This window comes from Phlebotomus papatasi, chromosome 1 (assembly GCF_024763615.1).
Source record: "Phlebotomus papatasi isolate M1 chromosome 1, Ppap_2.1, whole genome shotgun sequence".
NCBI lineage: Eukaryota > Metazoa > Arthropoda > Insecta > Diptera > Psychodidae > Phlebotomus > Phlebotomus papatasi.
In genome coordinates, this window is record NC_077222.1 from 76,031,550 (window position 1) to 76,056,393 (window position 24,844).

Consider the following 24,844-nt stretch of genomic DNA (forward strand, 5'->3'; position numbering starts at 1 on the left):
ACCTCCCGTCGGCTGTCGCAATGATCGGGGTGCCTCAGCAAATTCTCTCTCCGCTCCTCCGATCGTCTCCGGATGTATTCCTGTAGCCGGATTGCTCGTCTGTCTCGACGAGAAAGCCTGTCCATGGACACTCCTGCTTCACCCAAAGATTGGGGACCACTGGAATCGCGGGGGAACTCACCCCGAATACCTTCTGCAGTCACACGTGAGGAACCTTTGCAGGTTATGACTTCTTTTCCGGGACTTCTGGCGCTACGCTCAGGGCCCAGATGGCAAGCTTCACTGCCAACTCTAATACCATCATATGACAAAATACAACACTCTTTTAGGTGTTGGGTCTGCGACTTTCTCTCCCGAACTTTAACCTGATTCTCTAGTTGAATCTTCTGCATATTTCACTCACAGCATTATCCTCGAAGGTAGTTCAGTATTCTCACAAACTTGACAAATTACCTTGGCAATTCCCACCTTCATGTCCTACAAAAATATACCACCACCAGCGCCATCTGACAAAAATGTCAGTGGATGAGGGAGACTGAGCACAGTGGCGTAGGGTGCTCAGACCCCTCGATCGTAACATTCTCCCCAGGTTATGTCTGATCGTCCCGATCAGATGATTCACCCCGGTATGGAGCCAGACGATCGATGTGAGTAATCCTTAGCCTTCCCCTCTCGTCACGGATGCGAAACACTACATCGTTTCTCCTCTCCACAACAACATGTGGCCCCTCCCAATTTCTTTGCAGTTTAGGGCTTCGCCCCCTTTTCCTCTTTGGGTTGAATAGCCACACCTTATCTCCTACTCGCAGGTTTCGGGGGTTGGCCCTGCGATCGTATCTGTTCTTCATCGCATCAGCCACCCTTTGGAGACGATTTCCTGTAGCTTGGTACACCACATCAAGCCTGCGCCTTAGATCCTCCACATAGGGAATAGGTTCCTCAGCATCTCTCGGGCGGCCATACAGGACATCTACTGGCAGGCGTAATTCCCTTCCCAGTGTGAGCATGGCTGGAGTGAAGCCCGTGGATTCGTGGATGGCACTACGATAGGCCAGTTCAAATAGGGGCAATAATTGATCCCAATTTGACTGATTGTCCTCCACGAACTTCGAAAGGTACTCGAGGATAGTCCTATTGGCTCTCTCCACCATACCGTCCGATTGGGGGTGCAAAGGGGTGGTTCTGGTGTGTTCTATTCCGAGAATTGTCATCATCTCATTCACCAATTCTGCCTCAAAGTTCCTGCCCTGGTCAGAGTGAATTTCTTTGGGCACACCAAAACGGCTAACATGACCCACCAAGGCATCCGCCACTGCCACCGCCGTTTGCTCCTCCAAAGCCACTAGCTCGGGCCACTTCGTAAAGTAGTCCATGATGACCAGAATGTACCGGTGACCGCGTGATGTTCTTGGGAGTGGACCCAGTATATCCATGGCTAGGCGCTCCCCAGGAGCTCCAGCAACCATAGGCCGTAGATGGCCTCTAGTTCTCCGTTGAGGGCCCTTCCGTGCCTCGCAAATATCACATTCGCGACAATGCTGTGCCACGGCCGCGCGGCTTCCCGGGAAATAGAATCTTTCCCGCAGTTTTTTAAGGTTTTCGTAACCCCGAAGTGTCCACCCGTTAGACTATCGTGGAGCTCTCTGAGCACTGTCCTCACCATAGATGAGGGCAGGACGAGTAATTTTCGTGCGTGTCCCGGCTGGTCTTCCTCCCATTGATACCACAGACATCCGTTCTCAAGAATCAGTGACTCGTAGATGCCCCAGTAGCTTTTTAATGCCTCGGATTTCGGAGATACAACTTCCCATGGAGGTCGTTGACCATTATTTTTCCAATGCATAACCACTGAAAGTACAGCATCTGCCGCCTGTTCTCTTTGTACAGTCTCAATCTCCTGAGTGTCTATTCTGACAGCCGCGATAGTTATTTCCGGGGAGTTTTTCTCATCTACACGGCGACAATGGGCACAATCCTTTTCAAAACATGGGCGTCGTGACAAAAGATCAGCATTTGCATGTACCCGACCAGGTCGGTGCTGAATGGTGTAGCTATATTGCTCCAACCGTTCAAGCCATCGCGCCATTTGTCCCTCAGGGTTTTTCAGACCTAGGATCCAGCGTAAACTGGCATGGTCACTTCGGATGATGAAATTGCGACCATACAGCCAATGGTGGAAGTGCATTACTGACTTCACGATGGCGAGAAGCTCCCGGCGAGTCACACAGTAGTTCCTTTCTGCTCTAGCCAGGGCTTGGCTATAATAAGCCACCACATGTTCCTCACCCTTTTGTACCTGCTGCAATACAGCACCCACTCCCACAGCGCTGGCGTCACAGTCCAAAATGAATTGTCCCTCCGGACATGGATATGCCAAGAGGGGACTGGTTACAAGGGCTCTTTTTAAAATTTCAAACGAGTCCTGGCATTCCTGGGTCCATCGAAAGACGACATGCTTTTCCGTGAGACGATGCAAAGGCTTTGCCTTGTCAGCAAAGGACGGCACAAATTTCCTATAGTAGGAGCAAATCCCTAAAAATTGTCTCACTTGCTTTTTATTCGTAGGAAGAGGCCAGGATGAGATGGCGGATATTTTCCTCGGTGCTGCCCGAACTCCGTCCCCTGACACCACATGCCCAAGAAACTCTACTTCCCTCCTAAAGAAAGTGCACTTTTTGGGTGCTAGCTTGAGATTCGCCTTTTGCAATCTCTCCAGTACCCGTCGCAATTTTTGAACTCCCTCTCTGACATCTCGACTGTACACGACAATATCATCGAGGTAAATCAGGCATGTATCTCCTTGTAGTCCTTGAAAGACGGCAGCCATCAGACGCTCGAATGTGGCAGGAGCATTGGTAAGACCGAAGGGCATGACCTGAAACTCATATAATCCTCTACCCGTGGTAAAGGCAGTTTTCTCTTTATCCCTTGGATCCATCTCTACCTGCCAATACCCACTTTGGAGGTCCATGGTAGAGAACCAGGATGCTCCTTGCAGAGCGTCAATGGTGTCATCAATGCGTGGCAGTGGGAAGCTGTCCTTCTTGGTGATACTATTCAATTTCCTATAGTCCACACAGAATCGCAAAGATCCGTCCTTTTTTTTTACCAAAACTACAGGAGAAGACCATGGGCTACAGGATGGGGTAATTACTTTATTGTTTTCCATTTCAGTGACTAATCTATCCATCTCCTGTGCCCGGGCCGGGGGAAGTCTTCTGGCAGCTTGTTTGATCGGGGCTGAATCTCCGGTTTCAATTTTATGCTGCGCCATTTGGGTGCGACCAGTATCCGAAGAATCCCTAGCGAACACCCCGGAAAATTCAAGCAGCAATTCCCTTACTTGCGATCGGTCCTGATCAGTAGGGAGGTACATCACGCTGTCCCGATACAAGTTCTGCACGTGGTCAGGAAGCTCCGTCCTAGACATGTTCGACGGAACTTGGTCAGTGTCCCCCAACACAGTCTCAATAGCCTGTAGCTGGGCGACTGCGGTTTTCGCCTTCATCTTCAGCGTCTTGTCACTCAGATTGGCCATCCTCACGGGGACGATGTTCTCGGCCTTCGTCACCACTGCTCTCGCCACCATGAGCGGTGAGCCGATTCCATCCGGAAGTCCGTCCACGAGTCCTTCTTCTGGACCCCCTATCGCTCGGGCCTCCACAATTACCTCACTACGAGGAGGGATCTCTACAGCCTCGACCATCCTCAGGGTGCCCACAGCTTGACGCGCCTCCTCAGGTCCCTCTGGACTGAGAGTAAGCAATCCCTGACCCATATCCAGGACAGCCCGACTTCTATAGAGTAAATCCATGCCAATCAGGCACTCATTCATTACGTCGGCTACGAGAACGCGCATTTCAGTTTTAAAATTTCCTAACCGAAATTGTACGATTCTCTCGCCGATAACGGGCAGTCGTTCGCCGTGGATCGCTCTTAATTTGACAGTTGTGGCAAACAATCCCTTAGCACCTCCCAATCGATGGTTCAGTGCTCGTCCGATGATAGTGCCACTAGCTCCGGTATCCACCACAGCTATACATGGAACACCATCCAGATGACACTCCACCTCCACTCCTTGCACAGGATCTAGTCGGTAGAAGGGCACATCAATCATGGGGCCCAAAGTGGCAGCTGATGCGGCTACCCGTGACTCCTCGGTAGAAGGGGAAAAATTAGCCAAGCGACTCTTCACAGAGGCATCCACCTGTGCTCCAGGATTTGCTGAGGGCCCCCCCTGGGAGGTATTCTCATCCCTGGGCAAATCTCGCGCTGAATTTTCTGGGGATTTCGGTTTGGCCTGACGATCACGCCGTATCCATTCTCTTTTCTTTTGCCATGGACGTTTTTCGTGCGTTTTTTTCTTTAGGAGCTGAAGCGGATTCTGTCTTAGCTATCACGAGATCCTCTATTATTTCTTCCTCAGGATACTCAGCTCCGATGGCACGTACAGTAGGCCGGGAAGATCTGGCCGCACTTCGACTAGCCTCGCTCTCCATAGCAGTGACTAGGGCCGCTTCCAGTGTCTGAGGACGTGTTAGACGTGTCCAGTATTGCACATCGAAATCTGAAATACCGTCCAGAAACTGCTGGGTCGCAATGCGATCCTGTGCCAAGGGCGGACAGTCAGGATAAGCCCTCTGTACCAATCTTTTGAGTTCCCATGCGAATGACGGAAGATCCTCTCGAGGCTTCTGTCTTCTAGCTTTCAGCTCAACATGAGCAATTTCTCTGAGATGTTGTCGACCGAATCGGGTTACAAGGGCAGCCACCAAGTATTCCCAATTGCTTTGCCGATCCCAGGGTAAGGTAGAGAGTACCCCCAAGGCCGCACCCCTCAGGGAAGCAGCCAACATGATACCCTTTTGAGGGAGACTCCACCCTGAAGCCGACGACACTAGGTTAAAATGCAATAAATAATCCTCCAGAGGTTGAGTGCCATCGAATTGATCAACCTTTAACTTTCCTATACCCTGCATCGGCACACCCCCATTCTGAGTTGGTACCGCAGCTGAGGGGAAGTTCCACTGGGGCTGGCCCCCAAAGACACCGGGCAGAGCACCGGGTACATTAGGTCCACCATACCACACGGGATTCTGACTGGGATTCATTCCCGCCGTCACTGATGGTGGATTTGGCATCCTATAAGTTAGATTTGGGACTGGCGGAGGCATAGAAATAGGCACCCCTTGGCCCGGCATAGCCACATTTACGCCAACTCCTTGGGGTTTGGGGGTAGACGTAGGGTTTTTGTGGTATCCAGGTGGTACCTGAAGCCATTCGGCTCTTTTCTCCGACAGTCCGTGTTCGAAACCCCTTTCCATGGGTGAGGGAATAAAGGAATCAGACTCTGCCGAATTTGGTAAGATATGGGGAAGTACCCTCCCTGTCTCTCGACAGGGGAGATTTTCTTGCGACGCAGTGGTTGCGGGTATAGGGATGAAAGGTGGGCACATCTCTGGCACCCGTACCTTGGGTATGGCGCCCAATGGACGCGCAAAACCTCCCACAGCACCTTCTTCCCTTGGGAGAGCGTCCGCATTCTCAGTGGGGAGAGGGAACTCACCTCTCCCCAGGTTATCCTGAGAATGACGGGGTAACTGCTGCCGTAGCTGCTCAATTTCTCTAGCCTGCTCGGCTGTTATCCGTTTGAGCTCGCGGAATTCCTCCTCGGCAACAGTGACCACGGATGTGGACAATTCATCCATTCTTCGGAAGAGGGTATCCCTTAGATTCGCAAAATAATCTTGGTTAGCCATCTCTGGGTGTTTTGAGATCCTGCCGGCTGCGCCAATTGTTACGGCTTTAATAACCTCGACACCCTGGCTATATGAGAACTCGACGCAAGTGGACTTATTCCCCAATAATTTCCAGCTAAATTAAAGAATGTAGAGAAATTGACAATTAAACTAGCATTTATTTCCCTTATTAGTAACTTTTAAATTGTAACAATGAAGGTGGTCTCAACATGCTTTTTCTCCCGCCGTCGACGTCTCCTCCTTCGGCGTCGCTTTCCACCCCGGACTGACTTCTCGCTTTTAGCTAAAGACAAGGTGAGTGGCAGCTCCTCAATGGCAATGTCGCCAGAGACAACCACACGCCGATTGGACAGCACACGCCGAATGTCCCCAGGCAACGGGAGATCTTCGAGGGGCGGAGATACCCGATTCTGGCCCCCACGGCCAGCTCCGCGGGCGTCTCGGCAAGGGCGTCGACGCTGTCTCCGGGGGCGGCGGCTCCGACTCAGGGTGCCGCTGTTCCGAGACCGTTGCAGGGTTCGAGGCTAATGGGACCGGTGCAGATCCCCCGCAAACGCCCCCGGAAAGTGTTGGCAAACCCCGAACCGGTCCAAGTACAGTACCGCCAGGCCAACCCCAGCACAGACAAGGCCTCTCCACGACCGTACACGGCCACCACAGAGATCCGGAGTATTCGTGTTCCCCTGGGAACACAATGGGGGAGGTAGCTCTCGAGACTAATCCTCTGGACACGGTAGACTTCTCCTCTGTCGTCTTTTCCCCTGAAGAATTCGGAAGTTGCTCTGGTACAGTCCCGGTGGAGGGCTGAACGTCTTTGACTGCGTTTTCCTCTTCTCGATGCGCCTCAGGTGATGGCGTGAGTGAGAAAACCAGCTCCACTCCCGGAGTTAATGAAATCCGATCCTCCACAGGAGATCCCGTGATCCCTTGTAGGTTTAGTACCTCAGGCTGAACCTCTTCTACAGTTTCCGGGCGCTTTGGCGGTGTGAAAGTCGCTTTAATGACAGGGCTCGTGGCTACCCACTTCCTTCTCTCTCTTTGTGCCCTTTCTCGTTCCCGCTGCCTTTGTGAATTCACACAAGCGGATCTTCCACTGGGAACTCTTTCCTTCTCTTTCTCCCTTGGCAACGGGGAAGGGCGTTTTGAGTGCACTGCCACCTCCCGTCGGCTGTCGCAATGATCGGGGTGCCTCAGCAAATTCTCTCTCCGCTCCTCCGATCGTCTCCGGATGTATTCCTGTAGCCGGATTGCTCGTCTGTCTCGACGAGAAAGCCTGTCCATGGACACTCCTGCTTCACCCAAAGATTGGGGACCACTGGAATCGCGGGGGAACTCACCCCGAATACCTTCTGCAGTCACACGTGAGGAACCTTTGCAGGTTATGACTTCTTTTCCGGGACTTCTGGCGCTACGCTCAGGGCCCAGATGGCAAGCTTCACTGCCAACTCTAATACCATCATATGACAAAATACAACACTCTTTTAGGTGTTGGGTCTGCGACTTTCTCTCCCGAACTTTAACCTGATTCTCTAGTTGAATCTTCTGCATATTTCACTCACAGCATTATCCTCGAAGGTAGTTCAGTATTCTCACAAACTTGACAAATTACCTTGGCAATTCCCACCTTCATGTCCTACAAAAATATACCACCACCAGCGCCATCTGACAAAAATGTCAGTGGATGAGGGAGACTGAGCACAGTGGCGTAGGGTGCTCAGACCCCTCGATCGTAACAATATGAAATAATGCAAAACAATTTCTCTTAACACTAACAAGTTTCTTAAGAATCCCATGTTTTTTTAGTGATTGTTTACCTTGTCGAGAATTTCTTTCAATAACTTAGAATTAATCAAGTCGATACAAAATCAATTATGGTTTTCTTATTCGTTAGAATAGAGGTCACGAAATAAGACCCATTTTCCTGTTCTAAATAAACTCATAAAATTGCCTTACAACGTGATTTTACTTTAGGTGGCCAAAAGTGCTTACATGGCCAAAAGGGCTGATTCTACCCTATATACTTTAACATTCGGAGCCTCAGTCAATTCTTTTCTGGTGTCTGAAGCAGAAATTTCATCTTCTTGGTAACTGTATCTAAAAATTTCTAACCTTTCTCACCGCATTCGATGTTTTCATCTTCATCAGAAGAAGAATGCATGTTTATCGAACATTTCACGACCCTAGTTTCACTGAATTTTCATTTTTTTTTCTTCTCATATTTGCAATAGCACCTTCAAACTGTTCTTTTAACGCTTTTACACATTAATAATCAAGAAAATTACATCTGTAAAACGAAAAAAAATTGCCATATAAATTTTGCACGCATTCAATCAGGCCTCCAGGCGAAATGATATATTCTTCATAAAAAAAATAAATAAAATAAAATTGAAAATTTAATTGGCAGCGTCATGTCACTATAGGGTCCTTCCAGTCCTTCCAAGTGATAATATGGTCGAACTTAGTGTGTAGTGTAGGACGTATACCGACCACTCAGAATATAAGTTGAACAACTCGATTTTTTACGAAAATTGTTTTATTCGCTTTTTGGATACTTCTTTATACCTTTTACCTTCCCTGTGAATATTGTATATGTATGTATATTTGAAAGTTTGTTTCCAAAGTTATAGAGATTTTAATGCCCAGCGCACAATAACTTTTGTTTGTAAATATGTTTTCTAAATTTTCTATGAGAGTGAGCGAGATGACTAGATCTAGATCTCACTCACTCTTATTGAAATGTCAAAAACATGTTTACAAAACAAAAGTTATTGTGCGTTGGGCATAAATCTCAAATATCCTGTACTCTACATGTAAAATCTGAGCTTTAAATTGCTCTTCTGTAAAATTTGCCTATTGCGAGTTGTTCGTTTCTTATTCTGAGCGGTCGAAATGCAGTTAAAGTTGAGAAGATCAGTGGTGCTTTTCTCAAAATAATAAATAATAATAATTAATAAATTGTAAAGCTAAATTACATCATGATAAGACTCACTGCTATTTAAAAGTAAGAGAAAAGAGCCCAATTTCAAAAGTGCCCCAATTCAAAAGTGCTCCAGTTACATTGATTAAAAAGGAATTTATTTACTATTCCTTTTCATGACCAAACTAAAATATAGCACTCACTGTCTAATTAAGCCTCATTTTTTTAAGTGTACGTAGAGGAAACTAGGGCACCACTGAACACGGGGTAGCACCGAACAGTGATTTTTATTTGTAAACTATTTGGACTATGACGCCAATCTCTTCAGTGGACAAGCATCTCTATATTATCTATGAATTCACGCAGGTCTCGTTGTAGTCATTGTCTTTGGATCTAAGTAGTCCATTAAAGACTCAGTTTTTTTTTTAATTATCCTTTGTGGCGCTGCGATCGCTTTTTCTGCAGGCACAATTTTTTACCAATTCTCTTAAACGACTCAAAGACAATGCTGAAATCTAATAAATATCTAATTAAAACATCGCAGTGTTCGGTGCTACCCCGTGTTCGGTGGTATCCCCTTATTTATTTTTATGTAAAATATCTCTATAAGGAGCATTTTTTGTTGTGCCAATTTCTAATTTGCATGCGTGAAATAAAAAGATTCAGGTGCAGTTTTTTGAGCTAGAAGAAAACTGGTTGCACTGCAGAGATTTGGGTAACGGGAGGTACCCAAACTGACTCTTTAGCGCTATGGGAGCGCTATCATTTTTTCGTATCAGTTTTGGAGAATAAGATACGAGCACTTGAGATCGTGTAATTGGAAGATTTATTGATTATAACAAATTATAGTAAAATTCTTCTCTCAAAATAGAAGCTTGTAAAATTAAATTAATAAGGAACAGCAGGATTAATTATGATCTTTCTGAGCCCGGATTCCGGATAGAAAAATTCCTTCTCTAATACACTGTTAGCAATAATCATAGCTCCACTTTTTCATACTGGAAAAACTTTGAAAAAAAAATTTTTTTTAAGACAAATAAAAAAATCATTTGAAGGTATATTTTCAAACCGATATGAAAAATTGCCATTTGAATTTCATACCGTTAGAACTGTTAGTACTGTGATAGAATCTTTATCAAATAAATTACGATTTTCGGGTGGCAATAATTATAGCTCCACTCAATAAATTTGGCTCCAGGGTATTTATTTTCATCCAGTGAAGGTAAATATCTTTAAATAATTTAATTAATAACTTTATTAAGCTAATTAGAATAATTTTTATAAAGTTTTTCATGAATTTTGCTGAAATTTTGTAAGAAAAATGTTTAATGAATAAAAATAAGGGATTAATTAAGGTCTTGAAGGGTATGAAAATTGACAACCAAAAAATTTCCATAAAAATGACAAGATCCTATCACCTTTCATCCGAATTTGTCCATATAGCCGACATATATGCATTTTAAAACACTCCCAGGGCTAAAAATCTTCTTTTGTTAGAGGCAAAACTGTGCAATTTTCCGTGTTACAGTCGAAAAAATACACGCCCCTGGCAAGTTGCCTGAAATTTGAAGCCACTTTCTCATATTTCGATTTAAATTTATATGGGATTTTTTTTGCACTCGCGACCGTTACGCTAAATATCTAAAAAGTGAGAAGTTTTTCCGTATTATAAGATACCTTTCCGTATGGAGGGATAAATATACTAAATTTTTGTTTAAATAAATTTTTTCCTCGGACCACTTTGAGCTGAGTCCGAGATCAATTTAGGAATTGGCTTCAAATAGCTCCACATAAAAAAATTAAGTTGCCACATGCTTGAAAAAACAAGTTTTCTACTGAAATTTGATGTTAAACAATGCTGACTGCTTAGTCTCATCATGTCCTGTTGATTCTGCCCCAAAACAGAATTCCAAGTGACTAAGGTGGTTTACGTCATTTAAGTTGTTTAAAATTATTTTTTTTGGACAGAAATCAAGTTAAGACAAGACCTATCAATTTTTTTTATTCGAAAAAAGTAATTTTATACCATTTAAATTAGGTAAAACACCTTCTATTCATCAAACTGCAAAAAGCTTCTTTTTGATAATTTTTTATTTCAGTATTCTGAAGACCACCTTAGTCACTTGCAATTCTGTTTTGGGGCAGAATCAACAGGACATCATGAGACTAAGCAGTCAGCATGCAGATTTGAAAGAGAAAAATGCCTTTATAAAATTATGAAAATTTCAATCTTAAAGTTACCTTTGTTGCTCATGGTGTTCATCTCAAGACAATCTGCATAAAATACTAAAGAGAAAATTTGCATTCGTCACTTTCTGTGAATTTTATTGAACAGAAGATGACAAATTTCTCGGAAATATTCATAAAATTTCACCAGAGGAAAAATTTATTGATCAGCAGGAACCAGATTGGATGATGAGATTTATGTCTTAATGACTTTAATCTGTGATGAGTGAAACATGCTTCCCATGGAGGAAAAGTAAAAATGCGATTTTTTTTCGTTCTATAAGAGCTAAACACACACACATTCAATTTATTTCACTCTACCCTAGGATATAAATAAATAAATTACATAAGGGAAATTGTATATAAATTATACTTAATAACTTTGTCACGTGTTCGGAGAGTTTTTTTTTTCAATTAAACTTCGTTGCATTCAAGATAGAGCTGTCGGCAGTCCACACCGGATCTTCCCTGACGACCAGCCTCGTAGAAAGTCTCGAAGGCAGTGCTGGTGGTTCGTTCTAGAACAAAACTGGTGGCATATGTTCCCAATTGGCAGAATATACTTGTGCCCCCGATATCGGCATTGCACTCGGAATTGGCCTCACACAGATACTTCTGCATGCATTTATCTTCAGAATTCTTGTATGTCTTCACGTAGCTCTTGAGCATGGACAGTCCAGCAACAGCAGCATCACTCACGGAATCCTTCTTGCCAATCGAACGTGCCCTGATGGAGCGATGTGAAAAGGATGTCTTGAGGGCATCCAAGAGATTCATGACAATATTGATGAACTGCAAGAGGAGACCAAAAAAAGAAAGAAAGAAAAAACATGGAAAAATGCATGAGTGAGTTTAGTCAATGTGGATGAGTCACAAAAAGCGCAACAAACACAATAAATCGAGCCCAATTTCTCCATACACTCCCACACACCAGAATTGAAACAAGTTATGGCAAAAAAGTAAATTATAATGGTTTTTTTGTTGTTGTTGTTGTTCTGTACAATACCACTCACCTCACCAGCCTGCTTGGCCATCGTGTTAACTTGCTCAGGATCCTTTGCGCCCAACATTGTTGAGAGAACAGCCGCCAGGATTCCCTGTCATTGCCAGAAACCAATTGCCAAGATGTAAGATGAAAAGAAACGTACTACTTTCTGTACACTACTGTCTCGTGACAAAAATGGCAAAACATCTTGTGCTTAGCATAAGTAATTAACAATTTTTTTCATCAATTACTAATCTTGCGCTTTCCTATATTCCCAATCTTCAAAAGGGTATTGCAAAATTCTAATTCCCTTAGAGATTAAATTCGTAAATAATCACCAATCCATTGGTATTCTAGTAAAGTGCAAAATATCTTTTAAAAATATTTAAAGAAACCAGGAATAATTTTTCTCAGAATAAAATGATGTTTCGCTATTTTACCATGAAACTGTAATTTACTTTATTTACACATTTTCTATTGATTTTTTTTGGCGGAACTTTACAATACCGTAAAATAAAGTCCTACATTTTGCAGTATTTGATTTTCTGAGTAGGGAGAGGTGGAGCTACTTAAAGCTATGGGGCGGGGCTAAATTAATATACGATTTTTCGCATATTTTCAAAGGACACTTGGCTTTAACGTAATGTAATTCAGCTCTACAAAATAATTGTGGAACTAAATAAAATAATTTTAAGTCCCAACTTTCCCTAGAAATATGCGAAAAAATTTTATATCAATGTAGACTTACAGCTCAAAATAGCCGTTCCTCCCCCAAAGTTCCACATAAAATTAATTTTAAGTCACGCCCCATCCAGTAATTAAGATAAAATGCTCTCAACTCGGCCAGTAGAATTATTTAACAATTTTTTTTAACGTTTTGTAGTCTATTTCTATACCATTTTCACTGATTTGCATTATGAAACATTTAAGCCCCTCCCACTAAAAAATAGATCACACTCCGAATAAGTATTGCACGAATTTTTGATTTGCAGTGCTTCTGTTTGTTGCTTTACTTTTTCACATTCTTTTACTTTTCTTTACTCTAGATTTAGGATGCGACTGCATTGACAAAAGCAATTTTATCAAACTAAAAATGTATTCATCATGAAGCCAATACCTTGCCCATTGAGCTACTGAAGCCTCTATAGAAATGAAGTAAATGTTGCAATTTTCACCGAATGATTTCCAAAATTCTTTCAATTTTACAACACTTCTTAAGTAACTAAAGATTCAATTTAAGGGCTACAAATGGGCGTGGCTTGACTAAATTGTTGCCCCTCTAACAATTGAATAAATTTCGAAAAGATCTGTAAAGGTGTTGAAAGAAAACACAAGATTTTTAATTTACCCACTTCCTATAAAGTTATTTTTCTTGTAGGGTAAATGTCCTAATTCAAAACCATTTCCAGACGCTTTAACTTTGATAGAAATTTCAACACATTAAGTTCAATTTTTTTTTGAACACAATTACATAAATTTGCTCCTTGACTCTTCTAGAATGTTACTGTTTAGTGAAAATTCTTTAAATATATTATGAAAACTTCTTAAATACAAAAAATGCACAAGTGCAAAATGCTTCTATTGGAAACAAATTAATCCAAATAGAGACAACGGAAAGTTTCTAATTGGAGACAAACAGTGTAAGGGAAACCGCGACGAAAGGCTTCCAAAACCTTGTTGAATTGCTCCTAAGTACAGGATTTGTTCTTATTTCTGGTCTTTTCTCTTTTACCATCTAAAACAATAAGAAAATCTCTCCAAAAAATCATATTTCCGGGGTTTCCTATTAAAACATTTGCAGACACTTCAGAAAAACCCTTTTTGCTCACGAAATAGGTGATTATTTCATTTGAAAACTTCACGTACCGTTAACAATAAAGATTAGCACTTAATTTAACTAAAATTAGCCAGAAATATGACATAAATGTTAAGCAAAATGAATAAACAACAGTCACTTTATTGTGTTTTTTATTGGAAAACATGGTCGATCGATGAAAAATTCGATGGTGAAAAGGTACACTTTTAATTTTTCTGAGAAATTAACAATTTAAAATTTGTGAATATAAGTGGATTTTCGCTTTATTTGGAGCAAAATTCACTATATAATGAAACTGAGGTATAGAAAATATATAAATGTAGTAATTCAGTACTGTATTTATCATGAAAATAGTGACGTTTCCATTTGGAGTATCGAAAAATTTCCATTTGGAGCAGGTTTTGAATTAGCTTAATTTACCCTATATAGCTCTCACTTAAGCTTCGCTCACAGTTTAATTTCTGGAAGTAGGTTGTCCAAGAAAGATTGGTCTTCGAGAGACGTAGCCTTAGCAGCAAGGGCGTAGAGACAGAGGAGCAGAGAGGGGTCATTCCCCCCATCCCTCAATACGATATTCAATAAATATAAAAGCATTAAACTAAAAAATAGTTCAAAAATATTAAGATTGAGCTTAATGACATTTTCACTGAAGAAAAGTGTTTCTGACTTTTGAAATATCTTTTGTTGAATCTTTTGAACTTTCCTAAAAATCCAAAATAATTCAATTTGGATTGAAAATGAATTTCTAGAATTTTTTCAAAGAAATATTGCACAAAATCTCATATAAAAAAATCAAATTGACTTTTTGGTACAACTTTAGGAAAGCTTTTGAACATTTTTTTTCAAAAAAACTACAATAATTGTCTCAGAAGAACTTTAAGGAAATTTTTCAAACTTTACATTTGCAATATAATAATCAAAATCGGTTTAACATTCAATTTTTTTTGGCAAATTTTTTAAAGAAACTTTGTAGAAAAGCCTTTGGGATTTTATAAGAAAATTTTCTATTTCAATTTTTTTCAATAAGAACATTTTTTCTTTATCAGAATTTTCATCCAAAAAAATCCCTTTGGGAATGTTTTCAGAGAATTTTTGTTTGGGTGCAAATGTTCTAGTCTTTACAAATAGTTCGAAGTCATAAAAACTTCGTTTAAATAGAAAGCCTTGTAGCAAATTCCCAAAGGCAATTATAAAGAAAAATTAAAGCTTTTTGATCCCTTTTCCTTAAATATTAAAAAGAATTAACATTCAAACTACGGAAAAATGAGGAAAAAAAATTATCAATTACTCTGAATTAGGGCAGAATCATATTGACAGTAAAATGCTCACCGTATTTCATTCTTACGCAAATTTTCCATTACCGTATTAACTACTTTATCTCACACTCGATAGCGATAGGTGAAAATAATACAAGAAAAATGAAGAAATAAAACAAAAATGCGATAAACGGTGAGCAAAAAAACTGTACGAGTAATTTCTCTTACAGTTTTTTTTTTGCTCACCTTATCGAATTTTTGTTTTATTTCTTAAATTTTATTATATTATATTCAACTAGTGCCACCGAGTATGGGATAAGATAATACGGTAATGGAAAACTTGCGTAAGAATTGCAATGAAAATGCGTAACGAAATACGGTGAGGCTACGGCGAGCATTTTATTGTCAATGTGATTCTGCCCTTATTTAAAATCAATCAAAATCGGATTAAAATTGGATTTATGCCGATTTTTTGTTGAAAAAAAGTTTAAAGTATACTTTTCGATTTCAGAAATTCAGTTTTAAAAAAGAATCTCACCTAATATTATTTTCAGGCCTAAATGCAATTTACACCAAGGAAAGCTGATCAATGAGAATTCAATGGGAATCAATGGGAATCAAGGATCAATGAAAACATTTTTATGTATTTGTCTAAAATCCATTAAATTCGGTACAGAAATGAATCAAAGAATAAAAGGTCCTAATAAAGGATTTTATTGTGTCTTCTAGGGGCATGACATTTCCTATGTTTTATTAGCTGTTTTCTGTCATTTTAGAATGAATTACCAAAAAATATTAATACAAAATAAAGGCCTAATTTAATAACGAAGAGACAACCGAAAACCCTAAATTGGTAACTTACGTAGTTTTGGAGATATCTCGTGAAATGTGTACGAAAACAGGGAAAAAATTACACTAAAACCGGTCGCATTTTTCAGAGCTAATGTCACCCCCCGGGTGTCTTCAATAAGCTCAAATTCATAAAGATTATATTAAAATTGTGTTTATTTTTTGTGCGAGTTTTCGATAAAATTCTTGGTCTTTGCGTTTGAAAAACATTTGTTTTTTTTTCTTTTTTTTTTTAGATAATCCTACAAAAATATTCTTTTCAAATATCAGCCGACATTATTTCAAATTTGGCTCCTATCTTACTAAAATCCTGGCTATGCCCTCGCATATTTGGATTATGCAATGAAGAAACGAGTCTTGTGATCTATACAGAAGCATGAACTTGCTCATTCCTTTTTACCGGAAACGAAAAGTTGTCCATGAAGTTATGGAATTCACAAAATGGAAAAAAGTAATAAGGTAACCCCTAGGGTGTTTCAACAAGGAAAAAAATTGGCACTATTCTCAGGGTGCTCTACATGATGAGATAAGAAAGTTTTTCTTCAACGACCGATCAAACGCTGTTTAGAGGTGGCTGAACGACCCTCTCTATGGTGTAAAATCAGGAAAATCAGAAAATTGTTCTACAGAGAGAGTCGTTCAGCCACCTCTAAACAGCGTTTGATCATATGGTCGTCGAAGAAAAACTTTCTTGTTTCATCTTGTAGAGCCTACCCCTGGCAAGTGGCCTTGAAAGTTGAAGCTAGTTTCTCACATTCACATACAGATTCGTATGGAAATTTTTCTGCACTCGTGACCGTTATATGATATATGTGACAACTGAGGTGTACCTTATACACAGGACTCTGTGCCTTGTAAGGAGGGATAAATATTCTATATTTCCATCTAAAAAGTTTTTCGTAACTCGAAGTGTAAGCTGAGTTTGGAACCAATTTATGAGTTGGCTTCAAACAGTTCCATATAAAAAACTTTAGCCAGGGGTTAGTATAGAGCACCCTGAGAATAGTGCCAATTTTTTTTTTCCTTGTTGAAACACCCTAGTAACCCCCAAAAGTAATAGAAACGTTCTTAAGCAGTTTGGTTGGGTATACCTTAATACATATTGATAGGCTTTACCCGCTTTACCTATGGATCGTCACTTACATCTAAGTAATTTAAAGCAGGTAATACAAGATAGCCGGACTTTCTGGTTTCTTTTGGCCCGGTTACCAAGTAATTAATTCGTACAATTTTCATTAAGAAGTGTAGATAATAACGCCATACCTTCTCTTAGGGATGCTTCTACCGTGATCCTAGATTTTTGCATCAGTAGCGGTGAATATTGCTTCGACTTTAATTCGAAAATGAATCAATGCCAATTTATTTTAGGCGATCCATATTTCCCTTTAGTTAATGCATATCTCTTGCATTATTTTTCGTTCATTTCACTGAACGAGAGACCCATCGTGAATTCCTACTGGAGACATACGCACTGCTCGTAAAACGCATAACCCACAAAAAAAGTTCGTAAAATTTTGCACTTTTTTCACATAGGGGAAAGTGCTCTCCCTTCGAACGTTCATGCCTTCGAATAATGTGAATTTCTTTTATTTTTCGTAAGAGATTTACACAAAATTATCACGGTATTATCAACAATTGATAATAAGCTAACTAATATTTAGTGAAAAATGTGTAAGTCTTGTAGGAAAACTTAAAGAAAATTCACATTATTCGAAGGCATGAACGTTCGAAGGGAGAGCTCTTTCCCCTAAGCTATCAGAAAAATCGGTCAGGTTCAACCAATTGTCTGGAATTAGTTGTAGAAACAGTGTCTTATTCACTAATGAATTATCTTTTCATAAGAAAGTTGAAATTCTAAAAAATGCACTTCAATTGGTCATAAAGGTCATAAATCCAGATATGGGCGTGGCTTAAAATTATTTTCAAACGGAATTCAAGGAAATCTGCAAAATATATGTTCTTTTCTCATTTACAATATTGTAAAGGTGTTCCATTTTGTTCTTATCCTTTTTTTTTAAATAGGGCGTGAATTTGGCAGCATTAATAAGCAAGGGGTATACCAAAAGACAAAATACTACGGGGTGGATTAAAGAAAAAAAAATCACAAGGATCATCTACAATTAACTGGCGGGGAATATTCTATCAAGATGATATCTGCCCAGGAAAAAAACAGAACGAAAAAAATTACCTGCATTGGAGATCCACCACCACCATTATCGACCTTATCGATGCCATCATTGTTTTGTCCACCGCCCAGGATGGCTGTTAGGATCTTCAAACCGACGGATAGTAAATTGGTCCAGGGAGACTGTGTGAAGCCCACATTGTTGTCAATGTCATCACTTTTGGTGGGACTGTTATTTCCACCGCCTGGAAATAGCATCTGCAGCATTGTACCCAACATATTGGTCCAGGAGAATCCCAGACCAGTCTCTTGAATCTGATTGGTCTGGATGTCATCGTCAATATCATCGAGAGCCACCTTCTTCAGGGCATTTGGCTTCTCTGCGAACTTTCGGTTGATCTCCTCAACACGAGCTGCAGACACCCGTTGTGGCTCCACAAGGCGCTGACTCGCAACAATTTCTCGTGGTCTATATTGATTGGGCAGAGCAAATACACAATTGGCCGCCAGTAGCACAAAGAAGCACCATCCTGTCACCTGTGTCTTGAGCATTTTTCTGTGAAAAATTGGTGAACAGTTAGGGCTGGAATGGCAAAAACCATCGCTCACCGATCATAATCCAACTCATTAGGTATAGTTGGTTAATTGGGGATACGGAAAGAAGTAGAGAGAAAAAAGAAAGAAATGTGTATATGGATGGAATAGTGTAAAAGTTCTGTGTGGCCCAGTGGCCCCATAAAATCCATTCCGTGTCTTCGTGACTCTTCATTTTGTCGTTCGTTAACAAATAATTACGTTCAAGTGGGTCACAATCGCTCTTCTGCCTTCCTCTAATAGAGAATTCCATACCCATACGAGAGTACGGAATATATGAACAAGATCTAACCAATAATCTAATGACGATGCGTGCATTCATGATTTATGGAGATTGCTAAGAATTCATCAGCATCTTTTACTTAAATGTGCAAATAGGAAAAGGAATGTTTCCATCATGATATTCAGGGCGCAAAGTTAAGAAAATGCACCAATCGTCAAAAACAAAAAAAAATCCTCTCCTGCTAGGTATCTACATCAATTTGATATGAGATAATTGCATTAAAAAGTGAATTGAAGATGAATTCAAAATAGCACTAGTAAAAGTGAATTTTAGCATGACTCATTGGGATTCCCCTTTAATGCTTCATTTCACTGGTTAAATGAATTTTGAAAAATCATGCTATATAAGAGTTTTTTTTTATACAGAAAAACTTTCTATGCAGAAAAACATTTCATCATCCACTCCCATTGGAGATGGCATGGTGAGTGTTTTGTGCTAAATAAATCCTAACATATTTTCTTTCAAAAAATAAATTAAATAATTAAACAAAAAATTGAAAATATTTTAAAAAAAAAGTTAAGGTCCAAAAATAAGAAATTTATTTTTGGTCAATTCTATACGAACAACTTAGTTTCACTAATTTCAACTATTTCTTTCTAGTGAATTTTAAAAGTCAAAAACGAAAACACTCCTTCCAGTAAGATTATAATATTTCAAATCGAAACCCTTTTAAATTATTATTTCCTAAGAATAAATTAAATCGTATGACTAAAAGTCTAACCTACTTAAATTATAAGAACAAATTCTTCCAGTCTTCGTCAGAATCTACTTTCTTTTTCCAAAATAAAAAGATTCAGCTTTTTCTCCAGAGCTTTCGACCCTTGGTGTGGGTCTTCTTCAGTGGGCTGAGGATATATTTTTATTTGAGAATCATTTTTTACAATTTTACAACCTGTAATTTAGAAACTTTTTAAATTTTGAAAAACGTTTAACGTGTGATTACTTCTACGCATCACCGCACATTCGCTCTAATTTCACAAGGATATTCACTATTTTAATAATTTTTAACAATTTTAAAATTTTTCTTTTCTCTCTATGAGTTGGATCTATCACTGTCGCTTTGTGTACTGACACCAAAGGTCGGAAGCTCTGGAGCTAGAGAAAAAGCTGATTTTTTTTATTTAGAAAAAGAAAGTAGATTCTGGCGAATACCGGAAGAATAGAAAAGAACACAATATCCGTCAGATCCTCGAAAAGGAAGTATAAGAACAAATTTCAAGCACATTCAAACACTGAGAGAAATCCGAAAAAGTCAAAATAACATTCCGGAAATGTTAATTTTACCCTGCAGTATTGATCCGAAAACCGTGTAAATATTACCCTTTTTAGGTGTATTATGGGTTAAAGTTACCCTTCTTTCATATTGATCTTACCCTTAAAAGGTGTAAAATTAACATTAAAAATGTTGATATATTTTTACACACAAAGTGTTAAAGTTATGACTAAAAAAAGTTAATCGCAACCTCTTTTTTCTCAGTGAAGTAATCCAGAGAAGACAAAAAAGGTCATTTACACCGCCAAAATCCGATTTTTGGAGAATAGAATCTGAATTTGATGTGGCGGTGTAAATAGCCTCAATAGGTTATAAAGAAAATTTTCTAATCTAAATGCTTATAAAGTCTTTTTAACGTGTGTATCATCTCCTTATGTACACACGTTCAACAAATCTAAATAGTTCAAAAGGCTCGTTAATTTTGCTTAATTGTTCTTAAGCAATAATAAGGTTAGAATAAACTTAACCTAACAAAGAACAATATACTTTAAACGCAGTAATATTCTTAAAATAATCTTTAAATACAAATAGCGAGAAGATCAGTTGCTGCTATAAGAGAGCACTTCCTGACTGCATCTAAGTAGTTCTTTGAATCTTAACAATTTTTCTTCTTTTTAACTATTTTTTTTTTAACTATTCTTCCAACATCTTTTTCACTGATTATTTTTTCTATAATTTTATCTTTCATCTGCCACAAATTTCCATTTTTTGTGATGAAGAAATGAAAAATAAAAAAATTTCTTGGTAATTTATTCACTTTGCAGAGATAACAAAGGTTTTCCGCTATAATTTACGCCAGTTTCTCATAAATCTTTTAATGTTAGTTACGATATTAACAAGACACTTAGTAACTGTATGGTTCTAAAATGTTACGTTTAAAGTAACTAATAACTTCTTTTAAGAAGAAATATCGAAACTTCAAAGACTTAAAATTTCAGAATTTAGTAACCTAAATTCTAACTTTTTAGTAGTAACCTAATCAATAATTATTAAATTAACCATTACCTAATTTAAAACGCCACATTTTAAAGTATTTCATGTATCTACTATTAAATTAAATATTAATTAATTTATTAACTAAATATTTATTAATATTTATTAATTAAATATTAATTTATTATTAATTAACCACTATTAAATTAATATTAAATTCTAATCTTAGAAAATTTTAATCTATCGGTAAAATTAAAGAATTAATCCGAATCTTTCATACAAATACAAAAATCTCAGCAGAAAATTGTTCAAATTTGTTTTCTTTCAATTTTCCAAAAGTTTTGTCCTGAAGTCAAACAAGAAAATGTTTCATAATAAGAAAAAAGATTGTATAAAAGATTGCATAACATTATTAAAGGTTAAAGATTACGAAATTTGTATATTAAATTACAACAAGCTTCATTCTCAATAAAATCAACATTTAGGTTATAGTAATTGGTTCAATCTTCAATCTTTTCAAAGAATTTTGTTATCTAAATGCAATTTTGAATAATATTACAATTATACATCATAAAAAGTTTTTTTTTTAGCAAATTTTGTAATAAAAAATAAATAAAGTTCAAAGTATTTTTCACTTTAATTTACTCTGGTTTTACTTATCCTTTTTATTAAATTGTATATAAATCGGTCATAAATTAAAGGTTAAGTTTCTGCAACGTATAGATTTTCGAGGTTAAGTCAAACAGAACCTCACAATCAAAAGTAACCTACAGTCGAGTTCCTCAAATTTGAACCACGGTTGAGTTAAAAATGTAAAATTTGAGGTTGTGTGAAGAAAGTTTTGCGTGGAGTCTGAATTAGAACCATTTTTCTCTGGTGTTTCCTCAATACTGTCGTATTATATTAACTTCCTCAACAAATTCCATTTATTTCACAATAAATTACATTGATATATTCTCTAAAGTTATTTATCTTAATTTACGGAAAGTGCATTTCACATGAATTCCGTTACATTTTTGAAAATATCGTTCAAATTTGAGGAACTCTACTGTATTCATCAAATAAGATCATTAGGCCAAATAATTGAATTTGCAGCACAATTATTTCCAGATTCTACTAAATTAATAAATTTTTCTCGAGCATGACAGAAGAATTTTGCATCAAGTTTATTGCTTAAATAAAAATGTTGTTTTATTTTGAGCTCTACTTATTTTTATGGAATTTATAGATACGCCATCTATATATCTGCTAACTCAGGAATAATAAAAATTCTAATAAAGAAAAAATTCAAAGAGAGTATTTTTTTTGCACCACAAAACACCGCAAGTTCTCATTTTTTTTCACCTGCAAATTAAATTTGTACAAAATATTCCACTGCGCTCTATTTAAAATTATCACCCAGTTATATTCTTCTCAGTGATCATTTGCTGGGTAGAATACACTGAATCTGTTGAATTTTTTTTACCTCAAAATTGCCCTAATTTTCAAAATTGCTTCATACATCATAAGTATAGCATCTTAAATGCAGAAAAAATATGTATCAGCAGACGGTATAATTCTTAACACTTTGTCTGTTGAATAAACATTAATGTAGCAGATGGACAAACAAACTTAAATGCACCGTTAATAGATGGGTATTTAATTTTTTTTATATATTTGTGTGAAACGTTGAAACTGCGAAACGTGCGAAACTTCTGGGAGAAATAAATTCCTGTTATCTTATTCAACAGTTAAAGAGAAAAAAAAAATGTAATTTTCTTACATGTTACAACAACTTTTCCCTAATGATGAAAATAACAATTTGGCATTCCAGGAAGTTGATCCCTAACCAGACAACGCATGAATTATTGTTGGCGTGAGTCAATGAGATGAGAATACAGGCTTATTAATTAAAATGAGTATTAAATGCACAGTTAGGCATAGACAAGTGGAAGATTAGATGAGAAAAAGTAGGTACAATGATCTTCTTAATCTTATTCATACACATTTTATATTACATTTGATTCTTCTTGAGTAGCTGCTCAGCAGCAGAATTGATTCTTATGTACAATTTTCTTCGGAAAGCATCTTTAGTTGAGAGATTGAAAAAAAAAAAAAATAAAAACAGGTTCGTCGTCTCATGAAACACCCCAATACCACAAATCTTTCTCATGTTCTTCACCTCAAAAACTTTCTGTATTTCTCTCAACTCTGTGAGAAATTTCCATTGCACTTTACACACCGGACATTCAATATATTATTTCCTGTCCCTCTTCTTGAACATCAAACCATTTGCTTATTGACGGTGCTTAAGCATTTCAGGTGTGTATATATATGGGGACACCCAATTTTTTCTTCTTCTCTTCTTCACATTTTACTGAACGGTCTCTTACCTACTTTTGTGACTTTGGCAATTGGGGTCGCATATTTTGAATTCTATGCTGATGAATTGTTATTGAAATTACCCAGATTTTATAGTTGAAGAGTCCGAGAAGATAATGGATTGAAAACCAAAACGTTCAATTGAACAAATTGTACATGAGTGCAACTGTAATTTTCTTGTATTTGTGATGAAGATGCAAAAACAAGTAACTTTTATATCTATTCCACTCACACACAAAAGCTTCAAAAAGAAGAAGCCTCAAAAGAAATGATTGTTTTGAGGATAGATTTCACTATTTATATGAATTATATCTTTGTAACATACCTGACGTCTGTTCGTGTGCCCTTTAAAGGTGAAATGTATGTCTTTTCAGAGCGAAGCAGCAGTTGAAAGAGGTGTGGGTGTGAATGAGAAAATAGTTCTTCCGATTGAACAAATTTCTCCTTTGCAATTTCTTCTTCTTCTCTGAAAGATAATTTTAGATAATCACTTAGAATTCCTTTTTCTCACACATCACGATCACAGATTATTTTTGAGGGAGGGGTGGGCAGTTAGAATAGAACGTCTCAAATTGCCAGAATGAAAAATAGAATTTCAAAAAAAAAAAAAAAGAAATGAAGGAGAAAAATCACTGAAGAAAAATATTCACCGTTTCACTGCAAGTTAATCTTCACTTCTGGAACTGAAGTTGCCTTGAACTTGTCTTTATATACTGTGACCCACTTCTTTCCTACTCCATCGCGGCTCGATCTCGTCATCTCTGCACGCTCTTCATTGGTGAGAGAGAGAGTCTCTCACCATTTACTTTATGGGTGCTTTGGGCCGAGGAGAGAACATTCCACGGAGTGCTTTTGGAGTGGTTGAAGCACAATTGAAGAATTCTACCTGACCATCTTCTTCCACACCTTGCCCCCCATTTTGAAGATGAACAGGAATTTGCCGTTATTGAATTTTTCATCACCACTCAATTTCTGCAACTCCAACACCGCCTCCTTCCCCTGCAGCCATCCAAAGATTCCTTGTCCTAAATAGGGCTTCATGTTCTTAAGAAGGAAAAAAAAATGTGGATAATCTGCAAAAAGAGATTGAGAGACAGAGAGAGCGTCAAGAGACTGGTTGTATGCAAATGGTTTCAGTGAAAGGGGATTTTAAGAACGATCGAGGTGTTCCACAGAGCAATATAAAATTAATTAGAGAAAATCATGATCTTTCTGGTGCGCCAAGATCCGCAAGAAAATTTCTTCATTATCACGATGCATCCAATGGAATTATCTCTGGAAGCCCGGTTTTTTTTACATAATATTGTATCATTTTCAATGACTTATCCACATTTCTTCTTCATGTTTTTTTTCTTCATTCACAGAAAAAAAGCCATTGATAGTATTCTGCCTTTGGGTAGGCACAAACAATAACAAATTTATGCATTTCCTATGAAATGGTGAAGAAAGATGAAAGAAATATTACTA

General features: G+C 38.2%; 1 protein-coding gene across 2 annotated transcripts in view; it reads right to left on the reverse strand.

Moving 5' to 3' along the window:
• Positions 1–11,167: 11,167 nt before the first annotated feature.
• Positions 11,168–24,844, reverse strand: part of LOC129803676 (uncharacterized) — a 44,167-nt gene continuing 30,490 nt past the window's right edge. Inside the window, exons 2-6 of one of the 2 annotated variants that reach the window (XM_055850416.1) lie at positions 24,028–24,450; positions 23,703–23,843; positions 17,997–18,489; positions 11,916–11,999; positions 11,168–11,694 (exon numbers count right to left, since the gene is read on the reverse strand). In XM_055850416.1, the coding sequence (XP_055706391.1) occupies positions 11,317–11,694; positions 11,916–11,999; positions 17,997–18,485 (951 nt within the window). In that variant the 5' untranslated portion in view covers positions 18,486–18,489; positions 23,703–23,843; positions 24,028–24,450 and the 3' untranslated portion in view covers positions 11,168–11,316. The remainder of the gene's footprint in view (positions 11,695–11,915; positions 12,000–17,996; positions 18,490–23,702; positions 23,844–24,027; positions 24,451–24,844) is intronic. The other variant, XM_055850424.1, reaches the window with a different exon arrangement.